The sequence below is a fragment of the Nycticebus coucang genome, chromosome 13 (assembly GCF_027406575.1).
Source record: "Nycticebus coucang isolate mNycCou1 chromosome 13, mNycCou1.pri, whole genome shotgun sequence".
In the NCBI taxonomy this organism is placed as follows: Eukaryota; Metazoa; Chordata; class Mammalia; order Primates; family Lorisidae; genus Nycticebus; species Nycticebus coucang.
In genome coordinates this window covers 66,640,776-66,665,796 of record NC_069792.1, presented here as the reverse complement: position 1 = coordinate 66,665,796, position 25,021 = coordinate 66,640,776, and the positions used below count along the sequence as shown (strand labels likewise).

At 32.8% G+C, this 25,021-nt stretch overlaps 1 protein-coding gene across 46 annotated transcripts in view; it reads right to left on the bottom strand.

Annotated features, from left to right (window-relative positions):
* RIMS2 (regulating synaptic membrane exocytosis 2) overlaps window positions 1-25,021 on the bottom strand; it is a 683,906-nt gene that overhangs the window by 287,105 nt on the left and 371,780 nt on the right. For 31 of the 46 annotated variants that reach the window (XM_053559666.1, XM_053559708.1, XM_053559683.1 and 28 more), the window contains 5 exons: window positions 23,989-24,108; window positions 21,684-21,783; window positions 20,755-20,878; window positions 11,665-11,711; window positions 7,599-7,711 (listed from right to left, as the gene is read on the bottom strand). In XM_053559666.1, coding sequence (XP_053415641.1) covers window positions 7,599-7,711; window positions 11,665-11,711; window positions 20,755-20,878; window positions 21,684-21,783; window positions 23,989-24,108 — 504 coding nt within the window. Of the gene's footprint in view, window positions 1-1,560; window positions 1,609-7,598; window positions 7,712-11,664; window positions 11,712-20,754; window positions 20,879-21,683; window positions 21,784-23,988; window positions 24,109-25,021 lie in introns of all 46 variants that reach the window. The other 15 variants (XM_053559665.1, XM_053559658.1, XM_053559659.1 and 12 more) reach the window with 1 other exon arrangement.

Sequence of the window (25,021 nt, the reverse complement as noted above, 5' to 3'; positions counted from 1 at the left end):
AGCTTAAAATTATTGGAGGAAATTATTGACTTTTTGGAAATTTTTTTGAGGAGTTGAGACTAAGCACTTGTTCCTATCTCCATAGACAATATTTTTGCTCCTTCAAAATCATTAGAACTAATATTTGAGATATATATATTTCAAGAGTCTGATAAAGACTTTTTGTATTTCTCTGTGCCCTGGAAAACAAAAAAAGCTATTATAATATTATCCATTTCTCATACAAATAGGTAACATATGGATTTTTTATAATAATACATTATAGTTTACTTTATTACACTTAAAATATACAGATATTAAAATGATTGTAATAGGAAGCAAGCACATTTTAATTTTACCAATTTCGTCAAAATTAGATTTTTTAATAGCTGCCTTAAACTAAGTATATGGTTAATAGCCCTAATTTTTATTTATTTTATTTTTATTTATATTATGAATTTTAATTTGTATTACAATACTTGCATTGAAGTTTTTAATAGATATCCAGTTCATGTCATCAAAACAGAATCATTTTCTAGCTAGATTATTTTATCACATTACTAAATTTCTTATCTGCTTCTTAAATGGCTAAAATACACCTGTTGATTCCACAAAATACAACAAATGTTTCTTCACAATTCTAGTCCTAATGTATTTCTTGTTCTACCTCAAATTTCATTAATAAAAACATTAGTGTCATTTTAATTATTTTAATATAATTACCATTTCAGCTCCCACATGTAACCATTTTTAATATTCTTAAGAAGAACTTGAGTAGCACAAGTAAATATATTTTACATAGTACAATATTAACTATAGGAAATTTAATTTTTTAAATTCAAACAAAATAAACCAATAATTTTTTAAAAAACATGCAGCAAAGCAAGGAAAGCATACTACTACTATTTTGAAAACCTCTATTAACATTACTTTACTGTGGAGGATTTCCTAATGAAAAGAAGCAAACAACTTGTACCCAAGCATTACAATAAAATTAAATGAAATTACCATGATTAAATAGAAACAAAATAAATTCAATATGTTTTATTTGGATTATAATTTTATAAGTAATATACTTTCCAAAAATTGAAACTTATATGTAATAAATATAAAATTCAATTTTAAACAAGGTACAAATTGATTTGCCAATCTCCTCAAGGAGTTATTGCTTGGAAAATGCCAGAGAATGTAGATGTTGAGTGACATAATGAATGATTTAAAGAGACAGCAACCTTAATGTAATAAAGGAAAATATAAAACAGTGTAAAATCTGTAAATGTTACATATATAAGTGGAATCTACATTAAATCTTAATTAGATGCCACTTTGAAACCTATCAGTTTTATTTAGTATTTAGTTTATCACATAAAATCAGTAACAAAAATTGTCTCTTTAAATTTGTATTCAGTATTCTAATCCCCATGCAGAATTTTACAAGCTGGCTCATAAATGGTTTGGAAGTCAATAATATGGTTTGGAGCAACATACCAAAAAATGTTTTCCTACTACGCATTTTCCAAAAACATACAAATAAGGGTTAAAACACAACTTTAGATTCTATCAGGCAGACAAGGCCTTTACCTGAACCCTAGGAACAAAAGGCGTTGTTCTTCTACTAAGGCTTTGGCTCTGGTAAGCAAAATTAAAGAAAAAAGCAATAAAACAAAACCAAAAAGGACAACACGCTGGAACTAAAAGACCAAAAGTAAAAACAAACACAACTGTCCCTTAAATACAATTTTCCATGATAATATCTAAATTAAGTGCTGCAATGTAATGAATAAATTAATATTGCCCAATGCTAAAATACATAAAAACTATACAAAATACTAACATTTGTTTAATCAGAGTTTTAAAATGTAGTCAACATAACAGGGATTAGACTGGATATAAAATAACATTTAAACTCGTATATTCTGAAAGAATGGTTGTAAGCATAGTTCAAGAAATTTCAGATTTTGCCCTTAAACATACTACATAGAAAAGAAGCACAGTTCAAAAAAGAAGTTAGAAGAAAACTATAGAGTTATAGAGTTATTAGTGAAAAGTCATCTGTGGAACTAATTGTGTAACTTCTCCAAAGTTATATAAGTCTAATCAAAGTCAAAAAAACATTAGCCAAGTTGGCTTTAGAATTTTTTAAAGGAATAAATAAATTAAGATAATAGTGTGTTAGAGTACATTGGATTAATTAATTGATTCATACCTAAAGAATATAAACCACGTCCTAATATTGAAACACAATCTGCAGACATTTATTATGTACCACTTGAGATAACACTGTTTATTGCTAATCACATCTATTAATAACAACATATCATTTCTCTTTGCTTAGTTCATTATATTTTTCAAGCCTTTACTGACATTTTATACAAGCTTATTGTCTCATGGTATTCTCATCAATCCTAGGAGTTACTTAATTGTATCCCCAACTTGCAGATGAGGAAATATAAAAAGGGCTATATACACACTTGCTGTACTTAAATGAAAAGCTAAATAGTGTAAAAGCAGAAAATAGAGCCCGATTCTGATTAAATCACTCTATTTCGAGTTCTCAGAATAAAATCAAATTTCTTGTCTATTCTAACTTTTTTTGTTTTCATTTTGAAACAGTTTTCAAAATACACCACAATAATTACAATGTTGTGTCTTTACTCAGATATTATAACAGTTAAATCAGGAACAAAATCAGATGCATGTCTATGGATTTGGGAATGGATTTCAAAGGATTTAATTCTGCTTCTCTCACCAATATTGCACCCCATTCCTCACATTTCTTATAGATGTTTCTCTTGTCTACTTCAAAGTTATAAATAGTTTAAGGCTTCTGTCTTTTCCATTGCTATATGGAAAGAGATAACACATACTAGGAGAACTGTTGCCAAATTCAACTATCATTGGACAGACACTGTAAGACACAAATTCTAAAACCCAAAGGAAAGCAGACTCATTCAGTCATGAGATCTCTCTCTCACTCTGTCTCTCTCTCTCAACCTAATCTATCCTGTCTTCCTTTGGGTATGGACACATTCCCTAAGGAAGAAAGAAATGTTCAGATGTGGAATATGTTACTGATGTCTGTCTGCGTGACTGTACATGGATAATTCATTAGCAAATGGGGGAGAGAATGCATGAAATTCATAGAGATTAAACTAAGCATGCTGAAGAAAAGGACTAACAAAGTACTCTAGAAACAGATTTTATTTCCCCTGCTCTCCTACTTGATCTGTTCTAGAACTAAAATATCAAGATAACAGAATATTTTTACAAGCAAATATTGCCTCAAATAATGAAAGATTTACTCTAAAAGAAATAGTATTTTTAAATAAATTAATCTTTTGAACCAAACGCTTTTCCATATTCTAAAAATGACCTTATGCAACTCACAAATTTCTGAAATCAAACTTCTAAAACCTATGATAATTTACACACAATCTTTACCTGTAAGTTTATACTTTTCAAATGGCTAGGGAAACATATTTTTGGTAGCTTTTTAAAAATTTGAGATAAAAATCATGAAAAATGCCATTAGCCATTTAACAGCATACAATTCAGTGGCAATTAATGCATTAACAATGCTATGTAATCATCACCTTCTTCTAATTTCAAAACTCATCAGCCCAGAAAAACGAACACCCTGTACATAAAAATTATTCCCTATTCCTCTATCTTGCTATCTTCAATCACTAAGCTTCCTTCTGTCTCTATGGATACTATGTCTCCATGAATATAACAAATAAAAGTGTTAAAGTACTATGTCCCTTATTGTAATTTGTAATCAATATTAATTCATTTATTTTAAGCATGAAAAATCTGACAATGTCTGTAACAATTCTGGCTTCATACAAATGAAAAATTTAAATTTGTACACTGCAATTTCTTTTGCATTTTTAAAGTCACTTCCTACTATTTACTGCATTACTACCTTTAGGACAGACATTCAATGCAATGCAATGCTTCCAGAATAACACAGTTATGACAACGAAGAGTAAAAGATAAAAGTTCTTTCATTTACAGAAAGTTTTTTAAACGGCTATAGAGTTTATAAGCAGATAAAAAGGACACGTGCTTATTCTTAAATTACTTAATCATTTTAAAGGGCATATAAAATATACTTAAAATATTTACTTAAAATGCAGTCAGAAAAATATTAAAACAAAGTAATTTGGGAAAATATGGCAACTATCTATCACCTACAGACCCCAAAGTGAAAGAAAATATGATTGGCAAGACAATCAGTCATATAATGCATTCTTGACAGAAAGAATGCTGAGCCTCTTTTCACTTTAAAAGAATTGAAAGCTATATTTTATTTTAACCCTCTATCAAACCAATTAGCCAAAGACTATAAGTTAATTCTAGAATAGTAATAATTACAACAGCAATTGTCTGAAGAAAGATACTGCTAAATTCTGGAAGAACGTATAAAAAAATAGAATCAAAATAAGGAAGTGCTGTCACTCAAAAGGCTAACATACAGTCCAGGGGACATAACCCTGAGTCCATGCTGATTTTCTCATCAAATAAATTAATGGCACTTTCGTGGTTATACCGTAGAATAATAAGGAGAAGCACAATTCAAGCATGGAGAGAAAATAAATTATATACACTTTTTAAATAATCACTAGCCTTGAGTATGAAAATGAAACAACAAATTTGCAGTGAAATATATATTTTCTTTTTGAGAAAATGCCAGTCCATGAAGTGACATAAAATATCACAGAGATGAGTTCAGTTACTATACAAATTATCTTTGTTTTCAGGCATTAGTAGTGTCATGCTTTTGTTAGTGAGGTATGAGTCCAAGTAAAATCTCACCAAAAGCAAAATGCCCAAAGGTCTAATAGGAGGAAATAGGAATTATAATGTTGCCTTATGACTTTCTAAGGTGTTTCCCAAAGAGTGATACATGTAAACATTTATTTTTCCAACCTCAACATCTTTAGAGCAAACAAAAATTATCCCCAGGCTGATACAGATAGGGTTAAAGATAACAGGAAATACTGTGTTCAGGATAGCATCTTACTTATATTTCCCTGGATGCAAAGAATGAGAACAAAATTAAAAAATTACATGAAGGAAAAATCATTCCACTATGTTTACTTGTATACCTTGTGACTAGCACTATCTTGACATGAGTTCCAGACCTTTGCACACATTTCTAAAATAGATGATTGAAATTTAATTTGATAAAAATATTTTAGGACAAAAAATTTGCAAATTGATTTTTCAAGAGACTTAAAATTTCATTTTGTGCTTCATATTGTAATTTTACTTCTCGAAAGTTATCCTGACAAAATAATTTTGTCCTAACAAAAATACTCAAGGTTTATTATACTCAAGGATTTCCGTGGTATCATTATTCGTAATAATACAAATTAGAAACAAGCAAGATATCCTATGATTTAAGTTAAAATGAAGTATTAAATAGGTATTAAAATGATTGTAAGAGGAATTTTTAAAGACAGGAAAAAGTTCACAATATTATGAAGTGAAAAAGCAGGATTCAAAACAGTATGGACAAATCTTTTCCAGTGTTATTTAAAACATTATATGTGAATGATTATATTTTAGTGTCTGGAATATAGATGAGTTTTATTTTGTATTTACTTTTTTGTACTTTTCATATTTCCCCACAATAACATATACTATATTTAGTTATATGATATATGTGGTTGTGGTGTGTGTGTGTGTATGTGTGTGTCTGTGTGTATAATTTTAAGACGTAGGCAGCTAAAAAAGTTTTACTACTAATATCATAGTGGAATATATTAAATGAGAAAATGGCACAGATTTTAAATTACAATTAAATAGATTTCAAACCAACATTGCTTATAAATCTAAAGACGGTAACTTTACATCATTATACAAATGTTTAGAAGTTGATCTTTTAAGTTTATATTTCCCTCAATATTTAAGTTTAATTTGTCTACTATATTAATTTTGAACCATGAAGAAAAATAGTTGAATTTGAGATTCATCTATCCCTGAAGTACATTTCTCACCCAGCCCTCCTAGTCCAATTTGTAATAGGACCCTGGAATTCAAGTGAGGTAACAAAGTAGTACTCAACTTATTATGGAAATCTAAATTCTGATCCCTTCTCCACCAACTCAAGCCATCTATACGCGCGCGCGCGTGCGCACACACACACACACACACACACACAGAGATTTAATTATGTACTGGCATTATCCAGATCCTAGAGCCTTATTTAAAGATAAGTTATTGAAATGAAGGCATAATAAAAAATAACAGCTAACATTTACAAGTGTTTTCTTAGGTGGTAGAAGAAAATGCATACACATTTGTAACTACAAATAACAGCATATGTGCTGTCGATATATCTAAGAAACTAAGTAGAAAGATGCTACTTATGGTGGAGAATAGATAAAAGCCACTGTCCTCCAATGAAAAAGTTCATTCTGTTTATGAAAGAGGAAGGAAAAGAAAATAATAAATGGCAGAAATACACTTTAGTATGACATTTACAATCTCCTAAGAGTATCTCATCTTTCTGCATAACTTTCCTGTTATTCTCATCTTTGTGGTCTAAATAGTTCCAGAAGATACATGTCTAATGACTTTTTCAATAATTTTATAATATATTAATCTTGCATATACTTCTTAAATCTCTTTTAAATTAATGAAAATATTTCAGAAAAAATAAAATACTACCCTCTACAGAAAAGGAAAAATTTCATAACTGATTTAACAAAAAGGTATTTCTATAGCTCTTAAAATATCAGCCAATGATAGTTTTGTTTTAGCTATAAAATTTTTCATCCAAAATTAAATGTCTGGATTTTGAGAACCTACATAGCTCTATAATACTCACAGAGCTTCAAGTTTAGTAATCACCAGTATTACTGGCAATATTAAACTATATGTTTCTAAAATATAACAAATTTAAGTATATTAATATTTTTAAAGGGTTTAATAAGCAAATAACTAAACAAATAAAAAGTAAGGACTTAAATTTGCAAAGGTCTTCTAACATGAACATAATATCAAATGTATAACTTGATTTCTATGTTTTATTAGAATATGTTCAAATCAGCAAGCACTTCATGTGAAGTCCACTTGCTGTGTTCACTATCCTATTATGTATCTTCCTATATTTGGCTTTGGCTTAGACAAAGAAATCTCAAGTACCTCTGTGTGTCATAGCAATATTTATATTCCAATGATTACTATGAAATTCCCCCCAAATTTCCTTAAGGTTGTAAAGCAGTGAAAATTATAGAAATATTTCCTTTTATCTCAAGTACCATCTTTGTACAGTACAACAATTTTATTTCTCTTAAAAATCTATGACAATTCATAGTCATTTTAAGGTATAGAACGAAATTCATGACTTTGAATTTTGGATAATTATTAAGGTAAAAAGAGTTCAGATATCTTCACAATATCTATCTCTCATTAAATTCCAGAAAACCTAATGCTAATAAACAAAACAGTATAATAAATAATCTAAATTGAATTTCAATGAGTTAAAATTATTAAGAACAAGAAAGTTGATAGTTAAAAGAATTTGATTTATAAAAAAAAACTACCATCATATTTTAAAAATACTATTTAATATTCCAGAAAGAAAAAATAATTTAGTGATTACATACTGAAAGTTGTCCTGATAAGAACTGTGGAACATCCCTCAACATGCCAGGACTCATGGGAGAGGTAACAGAAATAGAAGGACGATCCATTTTTTGAGATTCGAATGAGCTAGAACCTGAAACGATAATTATACATAAAGAATGATAATAATGGTTCTTTCCTAGTATTGAATAACTGCTATCATATATCTCTTATATATTTATTTTTAAATATGCACAAAAATGTTATTACATAGTCTATTAATCACAATGTTCCAAATATATTTAGGTTATTATTTTGGTAAGTATAAGTGCATAAACACAAGGGATTTTCTTCAGACCAATAGTGAATCATTTTCTGTGCAAGTTAGAGCTCTACCTCAGGAGACTTAGCTATTTTTTCTGTTTTTTTAAAATAGAAATGAGGAGGAATAACCAAAACACAAATCAATAAAGTGATGTAAAGACAGTCTGAACTTGCCATTCTAAGAACATAGGTACTAGAATGTCCAAAATATTAAATGTTTTCAGGAGGTGATTTTTTAAAAGTATATCTAGAAGGATATAATAGATTGTCACAAAGAAGTGAGAGACTATGTAAAATGATACTACAGAGTAGCAGAAAAAACATAACTACTGTACCCAGAAGTTGTACGTATGAATTTATTTCTATGAAAGGAAATGGACAAGTCGGAAAGTGAATAGGAATAAAGCTAATGGGATACTATGGGAATAATGTCCCAGGAATTCTGGACTATGCACCACTGTATCCACAGTAAGTTTTATGAGTCAGATAAAAATTGCACCTGAGGAAGATGATTTTACCAACTACTTAAAATGTGGATTGGAAGGGAGAGGGATGGAAAACACTTACGAGCAAATAGAAATGAATAAGATGATAGTATTGATAGTAAAGGTTATGAAAATAGAATAGAAATAAGGAATCAGGCAATATCATGAAAAAGAAAATGAGGACACAGAAACTAATTAGATGTGAAAGGAAAGAGAAGGGAAACCAGGATTTCAAACCTAATAACCAGACGGGGGACTAGGAAAGTTCTCTGTGTGTCTGATAGTCATTGGGATTTAGAACACTATGGAAGATGTGCGTTTAAGGGAATGAGTGGATAGTGACTTAACCTGAAACACAGTTACCCTATAACATATCTAAGATATCCAAGGGGAGACATAAGCACGTAACTGGAAATATAAATGGGAGCAAATGCTGGGGAAGAAGCTAGTGTTGGAAATTAAACTGCAGAGTTTTATGTCTAACTGGAGATACAAGTAGATAAAGCTCACCTCCCTAGAGAGTATAGTGTAAAATGAAGGAGAAACTACAAGTCGTGAGATCAGAACTAATAGTGATATCTTTTATATTATTTAGAAAGTAGGAAGAATGATGCCTTTATACTAAGAAATAAGCTATGTTCTTACTCTAAAGCTTGTTAAGCTTCAGGTAATGAGAAAATATTTAACAGAATGTATTCTTTGAACATAACAGAGATTAAGGGACAACAATAAAGCCTAGCTGGCAATTAAAAAAATAAGAATAAAGAAATTTATTGGGGAACCAGAAAGAGAGGGTTAAGGACTGGACTTTAGAGAAACAGATTCTTTGATGTTTAAAAAATAAAAAATTGGACCTATTTTGAGAAAGGATCCCCATCTCTTCGGAACAATTTTAAAATTGTAGCCTAGGTGCCTCTTAAATAGCTAAAATAAGACAAAAAGATTCCGCACTGCTCACACTATATCTGAGTGATATAATAAAGGTGAATACAAATTTTACATACCCCATAGGATCACTGTGTGAGAATTAAGTGTGATAACATTGGTACAATGTCAAGCATAATTACAAGTATTAAATAAAATGGGAGTATTGAGAATGATGATGATAATAGACTTTTATAATAATAATGATATTATTAATTTATTGTGTTATGGTTTTATGTGATCGTGATACTATTTTGGATAAAATGATTTAGCACTTAGTCAAAGGTACTAAATCAAATAGATCATGTGACCATAATTTAAAGTATAGAAGACTGGTATTCCAAAAAGATTTCACTTCTGTGGTGAATTTAAAGAAATTTATTCTTATAATTGCAAATATGAATGTCAAAAAATCTATTTTGATAGTATATTCTCAATTATTGTGGCATCTAGAGAATCTGACCACTTCTTACCACCTACATCACTACCACCATGATCTAAGTCACCACTGTCTTGTCACAAGATTGTTAAACTCTCACTGGTCTCTTTGCTTTTATCCTTGACTGTGTTTATTTTCAACATAGTAGCCTGATTTTAAGACTAAATATCATCTGAAAACCAACATATAAAGCTCCTAATTTCCCTCAAAGTAAAAGGCAGAGTCCTTGGAGTGGCTAGTGTATTGTATGCCATTTGACTATCCATTATTCCTCTATCCTGATTCCTACCATTCTCCCCCTTGATCACTCCGTTCAGCCACACTTGTCTCTTTGCATTTCCTGAAATGCACCTTAGGATTTCCTGTCTTAGAAAAGACTGCACTAAGACATGATTGCAAGAGGGACTTTACCTAACAATTGCAATCAGTGTAACCTGGCTTATTGTACCCTCAATGAATCCCCAACATTAAAAAAAAAAAAAAAAAAAAAGGCTGCACTAACTGGATCCAGTGCCTAGAAAGATCTTCCCCCAGGTAGCCAATCTTTCAAATTTTGGCTCCAATTCTTTCTCAACGTGGTCTATCCTGATCAACATATTTCAAATTGCAGCCCTCCTCCTCCTTTCTCTCAGTATCACTTACTCTATTTTTTCAATCAAGAAACTTAGCTCACTGGGAAAAATTCATTTGTTTAACATTTCAAATAGTACTCAAAAACAATAAAAAGCATTCAATATTTCATATTTAAACCTACTGGTCTATTGTTCTATTACTACATTAAATCGCAACTGTTATCCCACTTACCAAAAATATAAACTAGAATAAATGTAATTATTCCCCAGTTTGCTCCATGCATTTCCCCTTGCTTATTGATGGTGAGATTACAAAATAATAAATATTTTAATTAGAGTGACTAGGGGACAAAACCTTTGGAAGTGATAAATAAGATCATAATTTTTTATTGTAATGATATTATATATGGCACACAGGCACTCCAAAACTTACCTAATTGTGGAGTTTATTTGTGTGCAGTTTATTGTAATATAATTTAAGAATACTGTATAAAAATCCATAGAAAAGGGCGGTGCCTGTGGCTCCAAAGGAGTAGGGTGCCAGCCCCATATGCCGGAGGTGGCAGGTTCAAATCCAGCCCCAGGCAAAAACTGCAAAAAAAAAAAAAAAAAAAAAAATCCATAGAAAAGATAATGTAGTTAAAAAAATCTTAAAATATTATAGAATTTTGGGCTGCGCCCATAGCTTAGTGGGTAGGGCACCAGCCACATACACTTGGGGCTGGCTGGTTCGAACCTAGCCTGGGCCAGCTAAATAACAATGACAACTACAACAACAAAAAAAAATAGCTGGGCGTTGTGGTGGGTGCCTGTAGTCCCAGGTACTTGGGAGGTTGAGGCAAGAGAATCGCTTAAAGTTCCAGCAGTTCTGAACCTGTGGGTCACAACTCCTTTGTGGGGTGAACTACCCTTGCACAGGGGTCGCCTAAGACCATCCTGCATATCAGATATTTACACTACAATTCATAACAGTAGCAAAATTACAGTTATGAAATAGCAACGAAATAATTTTATGGTTGGGAGTCACCACAACATGAGGAACTGTATTAAAGGGTCGCAGCATTAGGAAGGTTGAGAACCACTGGCTTAAACCCAAGAATTTGAGGTTTCTGTGAGCTGTGACACCATAGTACTCTACCAAGGATGACATACTGAGACTATGTCTCAAAAAAAAAAAATTATACAATTTTGTACTGTTTTCACAGTGACATAAAATAATGTAAACTTTGCATCTTTATGTTATTGTATACTTAACAAGATTAACATTTCTTATTGCATAACAATAGATAAAATACTTCACTTAGCTTCTGATGACTAAATGACTTTATTAATACCATTTTCTTCTAGAATAAATGAAACTTACTGGACTCCAGTTGTGCGTGTGTGCTATCAGGTATTCTAGGTATATCTCTGAAATGATAGAAAAAGAAATGAAAACAAGATACTGTTTGAACAATTAATGCACCTGCCATTTTTGATTCTTATTAACCTGTATTAGAACAGTGCTAAATAAAAAAACTGTGTATAGAAGCAGCAATATATAAATAAGAAACAAACAAACCTTAGTACTTATTGATAAGAAAAGCATCCTGGGCTAATCCCAACTATGTAAGAGTAATTAAAATTCCCATGAATTTTAGCAGATTGATAAAAACATAGACTTTATTTTCTGTGTCTCACTATAAATTATCCATTATAACATTTTATATTGAACAAGATAAGTTTTACAGATACATTTTAATTTTACTCTACTCTTTACCTTTACCTACCATTCTAAATCAATAATAATGAAGTACAAATAAAATATCATGAAGACAAAAATTAAAATATTTGTCTTGTGACTGAAACTTTTTAAATGTAATAACATCATTGACAAAAAAGGTAAACATATTTCTTACTAGAACTTGTAAATTTACCTTGTAATCATATTTACACCATAAATAAGTGTACTTTTTTATAAGTGTACATTTTTTATTATTAATGCCTAAAGTCATTCGCAAAATTACATAAAAGACTACAAATTATTTAAAATATTAAAAAAAAATGATTTGATAGCAAATCATATTTAATACCAAAAAAATATATTTGATAAGCACACTAAGCTAGTATACTGAAGTTTTTACCAAAGTATAAAAATACAAGGACACGAGAGGCGGAGCAAGATGGAAGCCAAGTAACAGCTTCCTTGCATCTGGGCACCGTGAGTCTGGGGATATAGGACTCCAGGCATCTCTGGCTGGTGGGATCTGCCTATCATCACCCCTGAGAGGATACAGGGAGTCAGCGAGAGACTTCTGGACCCCAAGAGGAGGATTAAAACAGTGGAAAACCGGCAAGTGGTCGCGTGTGTTCAATCCGTATAAACCCGCCTGCAACTGTAAGTTCAGTAGCAGCGAGACTGCAAACCAGAAAGGCCTTACCTGTGAACTGTTTTGGTGTCTTTGGACTTGGCACTCAGCTGAACTGCCTTGGGGAGAGCCTGAGCGGGAGTGCAGAGAACTTTGGCCTTTGTCTAGGGCCCCAATCTGAGCCACTGAGCCAGACGGAGCTAATAGTGTTTGGCTCTGAGTCACAGGCAGACATTGTGAGCCATCTGCCCCGGCAAGCTCCGCCCTCAGGGTCACAGAGCTGGAATTGGGTGGGAGCTGGTAACCCAGCGACCAAGTAGCCTAAGGGCGGGGTCTGAGCTGCCTTGCAGCCCTAACCCTCGGGGGCAGAGGGAGACCAGTTTTGACACACAGGGTAAGTGGATAGCCACTTCAGCAGTGATTCCAGCGACAAGCACTTCCCTGAGAAAGCTTCTGCTCAGTAAGTGAACAAGTTCAATGTGCCTTTTAAGTGGGCTGAAGAGAGATTTAGGGTGTCTACCTGCTGGGGTTTGAGAAACTAGCAGCCTCCAGTCGTATCAGAACTGTGATTAACATCTCATATCACAGAAGACCAGGTGTTGCCCAGACAATATTCAATAACATATACATACTGCTTTGTTTTTGGTTGTGGTTTTTTTTGGTTTGGTTGTTTTGTTTGTTTATTTTGACATTGGGGATTGTTGTTTTGTTTTTTAAGTTCAACCTTTTCCATACAGATCCTTTTTCTTTCTCAATTTTTCTAGTTTAATTATCATTTCCCATTGCTGCCTATTTCAATAATTAGAACTTCATTTTTGTTAGTGTTTCTACTGCTATTATTTGGTTTTTCCAGTCAATTTTATCCCGTAAAGTTTTCTGTTTGCTTGTTTTGGTTTGATTTATAGCATTTTTGTCTTTCCTCTCTACTTGGTGGAGGTGGGGTACTGTGTCTGATCAGGTTAGCAAAGAGCTGCTGACCTCAAGGGAACCAACCAACTGGGCACCCCCAGAAGGTGGGTTTTTTTTTAAGGTTGTATCAAAGTACCCTACTGTACATCTATATTGCTCTGTCTCCCTCTTTTTGTGCCTCTCTTCTTTTTGTCAATATTCCTTTTACCCACCCCCTCTCCTTTCTCTATTTTTCTTTTTTTTTTCTTCTCACTCGGTCCTCCTTTCTTCCATCCCTTTTTTGCTCTTAAACCTTCTCACCCTTCTGGTCCTGTAACCTTTAGTCCACAGGCATGAGAACATAAAGAGCAAGAGGAAGTGAAAGGAAAATTAGGGCAAGGAAACAGATAAAAGAAATCACCCATGAGGAAGAATCAGCAGAAAACTCCAGGCAACATGAAGAACCAGTCCAGAACAACCCCGCCAAGGGACCATGAGGTAGCTACTGCAGAGGATTCCACATATACAGAAATGTTAGGAATGACAGAAAGGGAATTTAGAATACACATGTTGAAAACAATGAAAGAAATGATGGGAACAATGAAGGAAACTGCTAATAAAGTGGAAAATAACCAAAAGGAAATCCAAAAACAGAATCAAATCAAAGATGAACGATATGAAGAATATAAAAAGGATATAGCAGAGCTGAAGGAAATGAAACAGTCAATCAGGGAACTTAAAGATGCAATGGAAAGTATCAGTAACAGGTTAGACCATGCAGAAGAAAGAATTTCAGAGGTAGAAGACAAAGTTTTTGAGATAACTCAGATAGTAAAAGAGGCAGAAAAGAAGAGAGAGAAAGCAGAACGTTCACTGTCAGAATTATGGGACTTTATGAAGCGTTCCAACATACGAGTTATAGGAATTCCAGAAGGGGAAGAAGAATGCCCCAGAGGAATGGAAGCCATACTAGAGAATATCATAAAAGAAAATTTCCCAAATATCACCAAAGATTCTGACACACTGCTTTCAGAGGGATATCAGACCCCAGGTCGCCTCAACATTAACCGAGCTTCTCCAAGACACATTGTGATGAACTGTCCAAAGCCAAGACAAAAGAAAAGATTCTGCAAGCTGCCAGGAGTAAGCGCCAGTTGACCTACAGGGGCAAATCCATCAGAGTGACCGCAGACTTCTCTAATGAAACTTTCCAAGCAAGCAGACAATGGTCATCTACCTTTAATCTACTTAAACAGAACAATTTCCAGCCCACAATTCTGTACCCTGCTAAGCTAAGCTTCAAAATTGATGGAGAAATCAAATCATTTACGGATATACAAACATTGAGGAAATTCGCCACAACAAGACCAGCTCTACAGGAAATACTTCAACCTGTTCTGCACACTGACCACCACAATGGATCAGCAGCAAAGTAAGAACTCAGAAATTAAAGGACAGAACCAAACCCCCACACTGATGCAAAAGATAAAACTAAGCAATGGACTCTCACCAAATAAGACGAATAGAATACTACCACACTTATCAATTATCTCAATAAATGTTAATGGCTTGAATTCCCCACTGAAGAGACATAGATTGTTTGACTGGATTAAAAAACACAAGCCATCCATTTGCTGTCTGCAAGAAACACACCTGGCTTCAAAAGACAAATTAAAGCTCCGAGTCAAGGGTTGGAAGACAATTTTTCAGGCAAATGGAATTCAGAAGAAAAGAGGAGTTGCAATCTTATTTTCAGATTCATGTGGATTTAAAGCAACTAAAGTCAAAAAAGACAAAGATGGTCACTTTATATTGGTCAAGGGAAAAATACAACAAGAAGACATTTCAATTCTAAATATCTATGCACCCAATTGAAATGCTCCCAGATTCTTGAAACAGACCTTACTCAGTCTGAGCAATATGATATCTGATAATACCATAATAACAGGGGACGTTAACACTTCTCTTACAGAGCTGGACAGATCCTCTAAACAGAAATTAAACAAGGATATAAGAGACTTAAATGAGACTCTAGAACAACTGTGCTTGATAGACGCATATAGAACACTCCATCCCAAAGATAAAGAATATACATTCTTCTCATCACCCCATGGAACATTCTCCAAAATTGATCATATCCTGGGACACAAAACAAATATCAACAGAATCAAAAGAATTGAAATTTTACCTTGTATCTTCTCAGACCATAAGGCACTAAAGGTGGAACTCAACTCTAACAAAAATGCTCGACCCCACCCAAAGGCATGGAAACTAAACAATCTTCTGTTGAATAACAGATGGGTGAAGGAAGAAATAAAACAGGAAATGATTAACTTCCTTGAGCATAAGGAAGACACAAGCTACCAAAACCTGTGGGATACTGCAAAAGCAGTTTTGAGAGGAAAATTCATCGCTTCAGATGCCTACATTCGAAAAACAGAAAGAGAGCACATCAACAATCTCACAAGAGATCTTATGGAATTGGAAAAAGAAGAACAATCTAAGCCTAAATTCAGTAGAAGAAAAGAAATATCCAAAATCCAATCAGAGATCAATGAAATTGAAAACAAAAGAATCATTCAGAAAATTAATGAAACAAGGAGTTGGTTTTTTGAAAAAATAAATAAAATAGATAAACCATTGGCCAGACTAACGAGGAATAGAAAAGTAAAATCTCTAGTAACCTCAATCAGAAATGATAAAGGGGAAATAACAACTGATCCCACAGAGATACAAGAGATCATCTCTGAATACTACCAGAAACTCTATGCCCAGAAATTTGACAATGTGAAAGAAATGGATCAATATTTGGAATCACACCCTCTCCCTAGACTCAGCCAGGAAGAAATAGAGATCCTGAACAGACGAATTTCAAGCACTGAGATCAAAGAAACAATAAAAAATCTTCCAACCAAAAAATGCCCTGGTCCAGATGGCTTCACTCCAGAATTCTATCAAACCTTCAAGGAAGAAGATTCTTCAAGGAAGAATTCCTGTACTGCAGAAATTATTCCAAAAAATTGAGGAAGAAGGAATCTTCCCCAACACATTCTATGAAGCAAACATCACCCTGATACCAAAACCAGGAAAAGACCCAAACAAAAAGGAGAATTTCAGACCAATCTCACTCATGAACATAGATGCAAAAATTCTCAACAAAATCCTAGCCAATAGATTACAGCTTATCATCAAAAAAGTCATTCATCATGATCAAGTAGGCTTCATCCCAGGGATGCAAGGCTGGTTTAACATACGCAAGTCTATAAACATTATCCATCATATTAACAGAGGCAAAAATAAAGATCACATGATCCTCTCAATAGATGCAGAAAAAGCATTTGATAAAATCCAGCATCCTTTTCTAATTAGAACACTGAAGAGTATAGGCATAGGTGGCACATTTCTAAAACTGATTGAAGCTATCTATGACAAACCCACAGCCAATATTTTACTGAATGGAGTAAAACTGAAAGCTTTCCCTCTTAGAACTGGAACCAGACAAGGTTGTCCTCTGTCACCTTTACTATTCAACATAGTGCTGGAAGTTCTAGCCAACAATTAGGCAAGACAAGGAAATAAAGGGAATCCAAATGGGAGCAGAGGAGGTCAAACTCTCCCTCTTTGCTGATGACATGATCTTATACTTAGAGAACCCCAAAGACTCAACCACAAGACTCCTAGAAGTCATCAAAAAATACAGTAATGTTTCAGGATATAGAATCAATGTCCACAAGTCAGTAGCCTTTGTGTACACCAATAACAGTCAAGATGAGAAGCTAATTAAGGACACAACTCCCTTCACCATAGTTTCAAAGAAAATGAAATACCTAGGAATATACCTAACGAAGGAGGTGAAGGACCTCTATAAAGAAAACTATGAAATCCTCAGAAAGGAAATAGCAGAGGATATTAACAAATGGAAGAACATACCATGCTCATGGATGGGAAGAATCAACATTGTTAAAATGTGTATACTTCCCAAAGCAATCTACCTATTCAATGCCATTCCTATCAAAATACCAACATCATGCTTTCAAGATTTGGAAAAAATGATTCTGCGTTTTGTATGGAACCGGAAAAAACCCCGTATAGCTAAGGCAGTTCTCTGTAACAAAAATAAAGCTGGGGGCATCAGCATACCAGATTTTAGTCTGTACTACAAAGACATAGTGCTCAAGACAGCATGGTACTGGCACAAAAACAGAGACATAGACACTTGGAATCGAATTGAAAACCAAGAAATGAAACTAACATCTTACAACCACCTAATCTTTGATAAACCAAACAAGAACATACCTTGGGGGAAAGACTCCCTATTCAATAAATGGTGTTGGGAGAACTGGATGTCTACATGCAAAAGACTGAAACTGGACCCACACCTTTCCCCACTCACAAAAATTGATTCAAGATGGATAAAGGACTTAAACTTATGGCATGAAACAATAAAAATCCTCCAAGAAAGCATAGGAAAAACACTGGAAGATATTGGCCTGGGGAAAGACTTCATGAAGAAGACTGCCATGGCAATTGCAACAACAACAAAAAGAAACAAATGGGACTTCATTAAACTGAAAAGCTTCTGTACAGCTAAGGAGACAATAACCAAAGCAAAGAGACAACCTACACAATGGGAAAGGATATTTGCATATTTTCAATCAGACAAAAGCTCGATAACTAGGATCTATAGAGAACTCAAATTAATCCACATGAAAAAAGCCAACAATCCCTTATATCAATGGGCAAGAGACATGAATAGAACTTTCTCTAAAGACGACAGACGAATGGCTAACAAACACATGAAAAAATGTTCATCATCTCTATATATTAGAGAAATGCAAATCAAACCAACCCTAAGATATCATCTAACCCCAGCGAGAATGGCCCACATCACAAAATCTCAAAACTGCAGATGCTGGCGTGGATGTGGAGAGAAGGGAACATTTTAACACTGCTGGTGGGACTGCAAACTAGTACAACCTTTCTGGAAGGAAGTATGGAGAAGCCTCAAAGCACTCAAGCTAGCCCTCCCATTTGATCCTGCAATACCGTTACTGGGCATCTACCCAGAAGGAAAAAAAATCCTTTTATCATAAGGACACTTGTACTAGACTGTTTATTGCAGCTCAATTTACAATCGCCAAAATGTGGAAACAGCCTAAATGCCCACCAACCCAGGAATGGATTAACAAGCTGTGGTATATATATACCATGGAACACTATTCAGCCATTAAAAAAAACCGGAGACTTTACATCCTTCGTATTAACCTGGATGGACGTGGAAGAGATTATTCTTAGTAAAGCATCACAAGAATGGAGAAGCATGAATCCTATGTACTCAATTTTGATATGAGGACAATTAATGACAATTATGGTTATGGGGGGGGAAACAGAAAGAGGGAAGGAGGGAGGTGGGTGGGGCCTTGGTGTGTGTCACACTTTATGGGGGCAAGACATGATTGCAAGAGGGACTTTACCTAACAATTGCAATCTGTGTAACCTGGCTTATTGTACCCTCAAAGAATCCCCAACAATAAAAAAAAAAAAAACTACAAGGACAGAAAATTAAAAAATGGATAAAATCTCTTGTGCCAGATTGATTGCTTTGAAGGAACATATCAATAAAACTAATTTATAGGGCGGTGCCTGTGTCTCAAGGAGTACACGCTGGCCCTATATACTGGGGGTGGCAGGTTCAAGCCCGGCCCTGGCCAAAACTGCACAAAAAACTAAAACTAAAACTAATTTATCAACCCAAGTCATTTTCTCCTTCATTTTTTATGAAAGAGAGGAAAATAAGAAACCTCATCATTTCCTGAATGAATGAAACGTGTGCATTATTATTCCACAACAAAGAAGAATTTCAAAGAAGAATTTCTATAGGGTTCTTATAGAATTTCTAGGGCTCCACCCTAGAATGCTCTTACCTCAAATAGGCATTTAATAATTCACTGTCAGTTTATATATTTTTCTATTGCTTTTGTGTTTTTATTTTTCTTTTCCTATCTGAGACAGAGTCTCTGTCACCTATGCTAGAGTACAGTGCCATCATCATAGCTCAATCTATGCAACCTTAAACTCCTGAGCTCAACCTTAAACTCCTGCCTCACTCTCTCAAATAGCTGGAACTACAGGCATGCCCCACTATGCCTTTTTTGTAGATATGGGATCTTGCCCAAGCTGGTCATGAATTCCTGGCCTCAAGTAATCTTCCTGCCACAGCCCCCTGAAGCACTAGAATTTTAGGCATGAGCCACCATGCCTGACCCGTTGCTTTTATTTACATATAGGAATATCTTTTACAATAGCATAGAACATAAGTCTCTATATAAAGTAGCTACTACTGTGATATTTAATGAGTAATTCATAATTTGGTGAAAGGATTATAATTTACTGCCAACTTCTGGAAACTGTCAATTTATATCTGTCTATATGACAGTGATTTTCAACTGGTGTGCCACATGGTGCACTGGTGTACTATGAGAGAATTTTAGGTATGCTGTGAAAAAATTTAAGTATCATTAATTAAATTATTATTGAAAGAAGTTCAAAGCACAGTAGGTATATTCCATTTTTTATTGTTTTTTATTTCTTTTGATCAACGTAATTTAAGTCTGCCACAGAAGTTTAGCTATAGGTTCAAGTGTGCCATGGGATAAAAAAAAAAGGTTGAAAACCACTGCTATGTGGATTATGTTTACTCTTATAGGCATTACAAATTACAAATATAAATTACAAAGCCCAATAGTACTTTGTCATTTGCTTAGTTTTAGTCTGTTTACCCACCTATCTTTAAAGACGTTATGTTTTTCATTAAACTATTCTATATTGAAATCACTATCTTAAAAAAAGAAACGTAAAATTTGCACACTATAACTAATTGTCATTTTTACTATGTAGAGGACTATAGTTCATGCAGCTTATATTAAAAGTAACTATTACTATAATCCCCTCCTCCTCAATGCTGTTAGTACCTACTAGGGTGCTATAATAATAAAAACACCTAACTATTTCTTCTTCTTTTGTAATTAAAGATATATTCTATTATAATCAGATAAAGAGATGTCATGACTTTCATAAGGTAATTTTGGTAGAGAAGGAGACAAAGTGTTGTCTATAAAATAATTTATTTTCATAAAGCAGACATTTTGGAATTGCACATTATGAACTATTTAATAGGAGTCAACTTTAAATGCATAAAAATAATGAAATCATCTTACCCAATAGGCCTTGAAACAACAAGCTCCACTTGTGGTTCAGGTTTGGATTCCAAAATGATATTATACACTTCCTCAAATGTGGCTCCTTGTAATAGCCTTCCATTCCATTCTAACACTTCATCACCTATCATGCGTGTCAGTAATATTAATCGTAGTAAGAAAATATAATCTTATAAATTCAGTAAAAACAAAAGTAATCTTAAGCTTTAACAAACTCCATAAAATGAAATCACCATTGCGGAATGAAAAACATACTGAGAAAAGCTCTGGTGGCACCAAATTTGATAGTCAGGATAATAGACTATTTCACCGCAAAGTACAATGGTAAAAAGACAAAACATTACATAAAAGTTATCTCTACGTGACTTCATAAGAGAAATTCTCATTCCAGACAAGTGTCAAAATCAGTTGTCTCTTTGAATATTTTCTCTTTGTTTATTCCATGTTTCTCAATATATATGCAATTGGGCCCCTTGTTTTCTTTAAAGAATCTCCATTGTCTAAATTCTCTTGTGAAAAAGCTCAGTAATAGTATCTCTTCGACACACTTAAGGATCTCTCCATTTGTATTAACCAAGAGAAAAGGGGATGACACATTCTAGAAAGTATGCATTTATCCATGAAGTTTGTTTCCAACTATGTTGGAATTTTTTCAAAAGAAAAATAAGCCTTATGGGAAGTAAAGTAGGTTAATGTTAGATACAGATTATAACATCCATTAGTAAAAAAATAAGATCAGTAAATATAAAAATTATGTTATCTACTATGGCTCAAGAAATAATGTTCTAACATTTTATAAAAGAACAAAGATTCACATCTAAGTTAAATGACCTCTTTGTTCCTGGTCAAAGTACTTCTAAATGAGGATACTATTTTATAGTTACTCAGGTTTAATAGTTTAAATGTAACAATCAAAGGCAAAAACCTACCTGGCCTAAGATGTCCTACAGTATCAGCTAAACTTCCCTTTTTCACTTTGGTAATAAATGCACAGAGTCGACCTGATTCAGTCATCTTTCCTCCTACAACCTGTTTAAAAGAGGAAAGTATTAAAACAGGCATATTATTAAATGAACATAGTTTAAGACTCAAGTAAAAAGAAAACCATAACAATTTGCAGCTTCTAAAATTGTAATTTAATCTACTGAAAATCATTTATTAAATAATTTATGTTGCTATTAGGAACTGAATATGTATACTAAGAGCTCTTTTTTTTTACATATTTCCATTGTTTTGCATTTTAACTCGTATGTTGAAAATGTTCCATGCCTCAACAAAGTAACAATTTATAATTCTGTCCTTATTACAGAATTCTTACTTTTGTCATTTCCAAAACTATACTATTACAAGTAATGAATAGTTACATAACATTTCTAGTTATATATTTAAAATATTATAATATGATGTATTTGTTTTATTTACTACCATTATGATACAGTAGCAAATTATCATTAGTAATCCTTTAGGCATATAAAAATTTACACACACTTACGATGTATTTTCTTTCAGAAAATTATAAAATGTACCTAATCTCATCATGAGTTATATAAACTTTAGACCATCTACATCCCAATTTTTCTATTTTTACATTTCTATTAAAAATATCTTTCAAATAAGAAAAAATATTAGGAATAATGCTGTGGAGTCATATGTACACTTGTAAGATACTGATCTTTTACAAAATTAATCCTTTCATTGTGATCAACTCTACAGCAAGTCAATAGCAATCAATAGTAACTAACTTTACCAACTAAAAGAATTGGTTTCTCTCTTCTATGTTAAGTAAAAAGAATACAAATTAAAAAATAACTGATTTATTCTTTGAATTTATATACAGTGAATTACACTGAGATGCAATTCAGTTAATATTAACAAATTAGCCTATGTTTGATTTTGTGAAATAAATGTATAGATTGTATAGGCTCATATCTCTATGTATTATAAAACTTTCTTGACTTAACACATTTTAACTTTAATAATAATAATTGATTGTACTAACCATAATTATTATTACTGCAATCTTGTACTATGTCTGGCACTGTATTTAATGTTTGTATATTGATTTATTTAACATTGGGCAACTAAACTTCAATTAGCCCCATTCAACAGATAAAGAAGCTGAGGCTAAGAAAAATCTTGTTGCCTGCTGTCAGATAGCTAGTAACTGCTATAACTGGAATTCAAGGCAAGACTCCCTAACACTCTATATTATAGTTCTAACACTATAGTGGGCAGATCTGGATTTTATTTGTAATTTTTTAAGAGATAGGATCTTGCTATATTGCCCAGGCTGAACTTGAACTCCTGGTGATTCCTCTTGCCTCAGCATTCTGAGTAACAGGGATGACAGATGAACACCATAGCACCAGATGGACAGATACGGATTTAAATCCCACCATCATTATCATCTTGTTAATACCCTGGAAAAGTCACACCTCCTCTCCATTTCTTATCTATGGTGAGTGCTAAATAAGATGTAATATGCTCAGATGAGTGCCAGCCATACCTTGCCACTCAATCGTGAGTTGCTCAAGTCCACCTACCCAAAATGTCTTAATATCTCTTACTTCTATACTCTAAAGGATGCCTGTAGCAGTTTAAAAAATGTACTCTTCTTCAATTTTAGTTTTTAATTGGTTTAACCAAACAGAGGCCTATCCGGTGTTTATCAAATAATTTTCTGGTATTTTATAGTAAACATAAATTAATATTTATATTTAATCTCTAACATTATTATTTTTGAGTTTCCACACTTTGAACACAATTCTCTCTCTTAAGATAACGTGTGTATATATGTGCACACACATATTTTACTACATTAATATAAATTTATATTCCTATGTAATACACATATTTCCTAAGTTGAATATTAAGTAATTATATAAAATTATAATTTTAATAGAATAGAAATAGAGACATAGTTTTAACGGACAAACTCTGTAGAGAAAATGAGTTTGAACGCTATATTTAAGAATCAAATTGATCCTAATCAGGTTACTTTCAATATCTTACAAACTATATATATGAGTACTATGGTTAAATAATGGCAACTTCCTAAATAATACTAGAAAATAGATGCACTTTGGATAATAAGTGTAAATATTTGCAAATCTAAAACGTGTAAAAATATAGCTACTAAACTGGTATAGGTAAAAAGAGTTATTGTACTGTGTGCTTTTCTGGTAAATCTGTAAAGGAGCATAGAGCCAAAATCTCATATATTTTATTACTTACCTTCAAACCAAGCATTGCTCCTGAATCTCGAGGTACACTTCCATCTTTCAGACGCTTATTTAATAAAATCCGACCAATTAAACGATCTCCATCTTTAGATGGCTGCCAGGTCACAGGATGCTGACATTTTGCATCAATAAACATAAAATTAATATTTCTGTTTATTGCTTTATGTCAAATAATCTCTGTACAATCTCTGTAAACTACAGAATTCTGAAATGTTATGATTACACAAACCAGTTCTTGTTCCAAAACACTGATCAAAGGGGCTTACTATACTATACTTATAATCTCAATTTTATAACCTCAAGTTTTTATCAAAATATGATTACTTCAAATTATCACAGTTCTATAACAAAAAACAGAAGTTCTATAGCTTTATAAAATCTGAGAAATCTTGAAAACATATGCCAACTCTTAATTACCTACATGCTAAAGATTAATTAAAAACTCGCTGGCAGAAAAAAAGATTGAAATTAGGTAGTTAAATTCAATTAAAAAATGAAAATTTCCTCCTCAAACACTTTAGAAAATTTTGAAATACTGTATTATAGTAAAAATCATATAAAAACATGAAATTTAAACTTATGATGGGAGCTTTCTTGAATAGATTTCTAGATTAAACTAATAAAAAGCACACAAGCCCCAATAACTTTACAATTGAATCTGCATGGGAGAAAAAGGCTTTATTTAAAGATAAGGATAGACTACATTTTTCACTTTTTGGAGGTTCTTCCCTGTTTCTTTCAGGACTTTGATATATTTAGCAAAATACTCTTATGAGATAATTCAGTAGTATCTATTGTTAAACAACCTAGAAAACATTAGTAGTTTATTTCTTTCATAATGTAGAACAAAGGCCTTTATAAATGACATCATTATATTATGAATGCTATGCTAAATAGCAAAGTAAATGATTTGTGTAATCATAGTAGTTCCACAGTTATCTCACAGTAACATGCATATCTTCATGCAAAATTTAGCAGGCAAAAGACAAGTTCCAGTCAATATCTATATGGTAAAGAAATTTCAA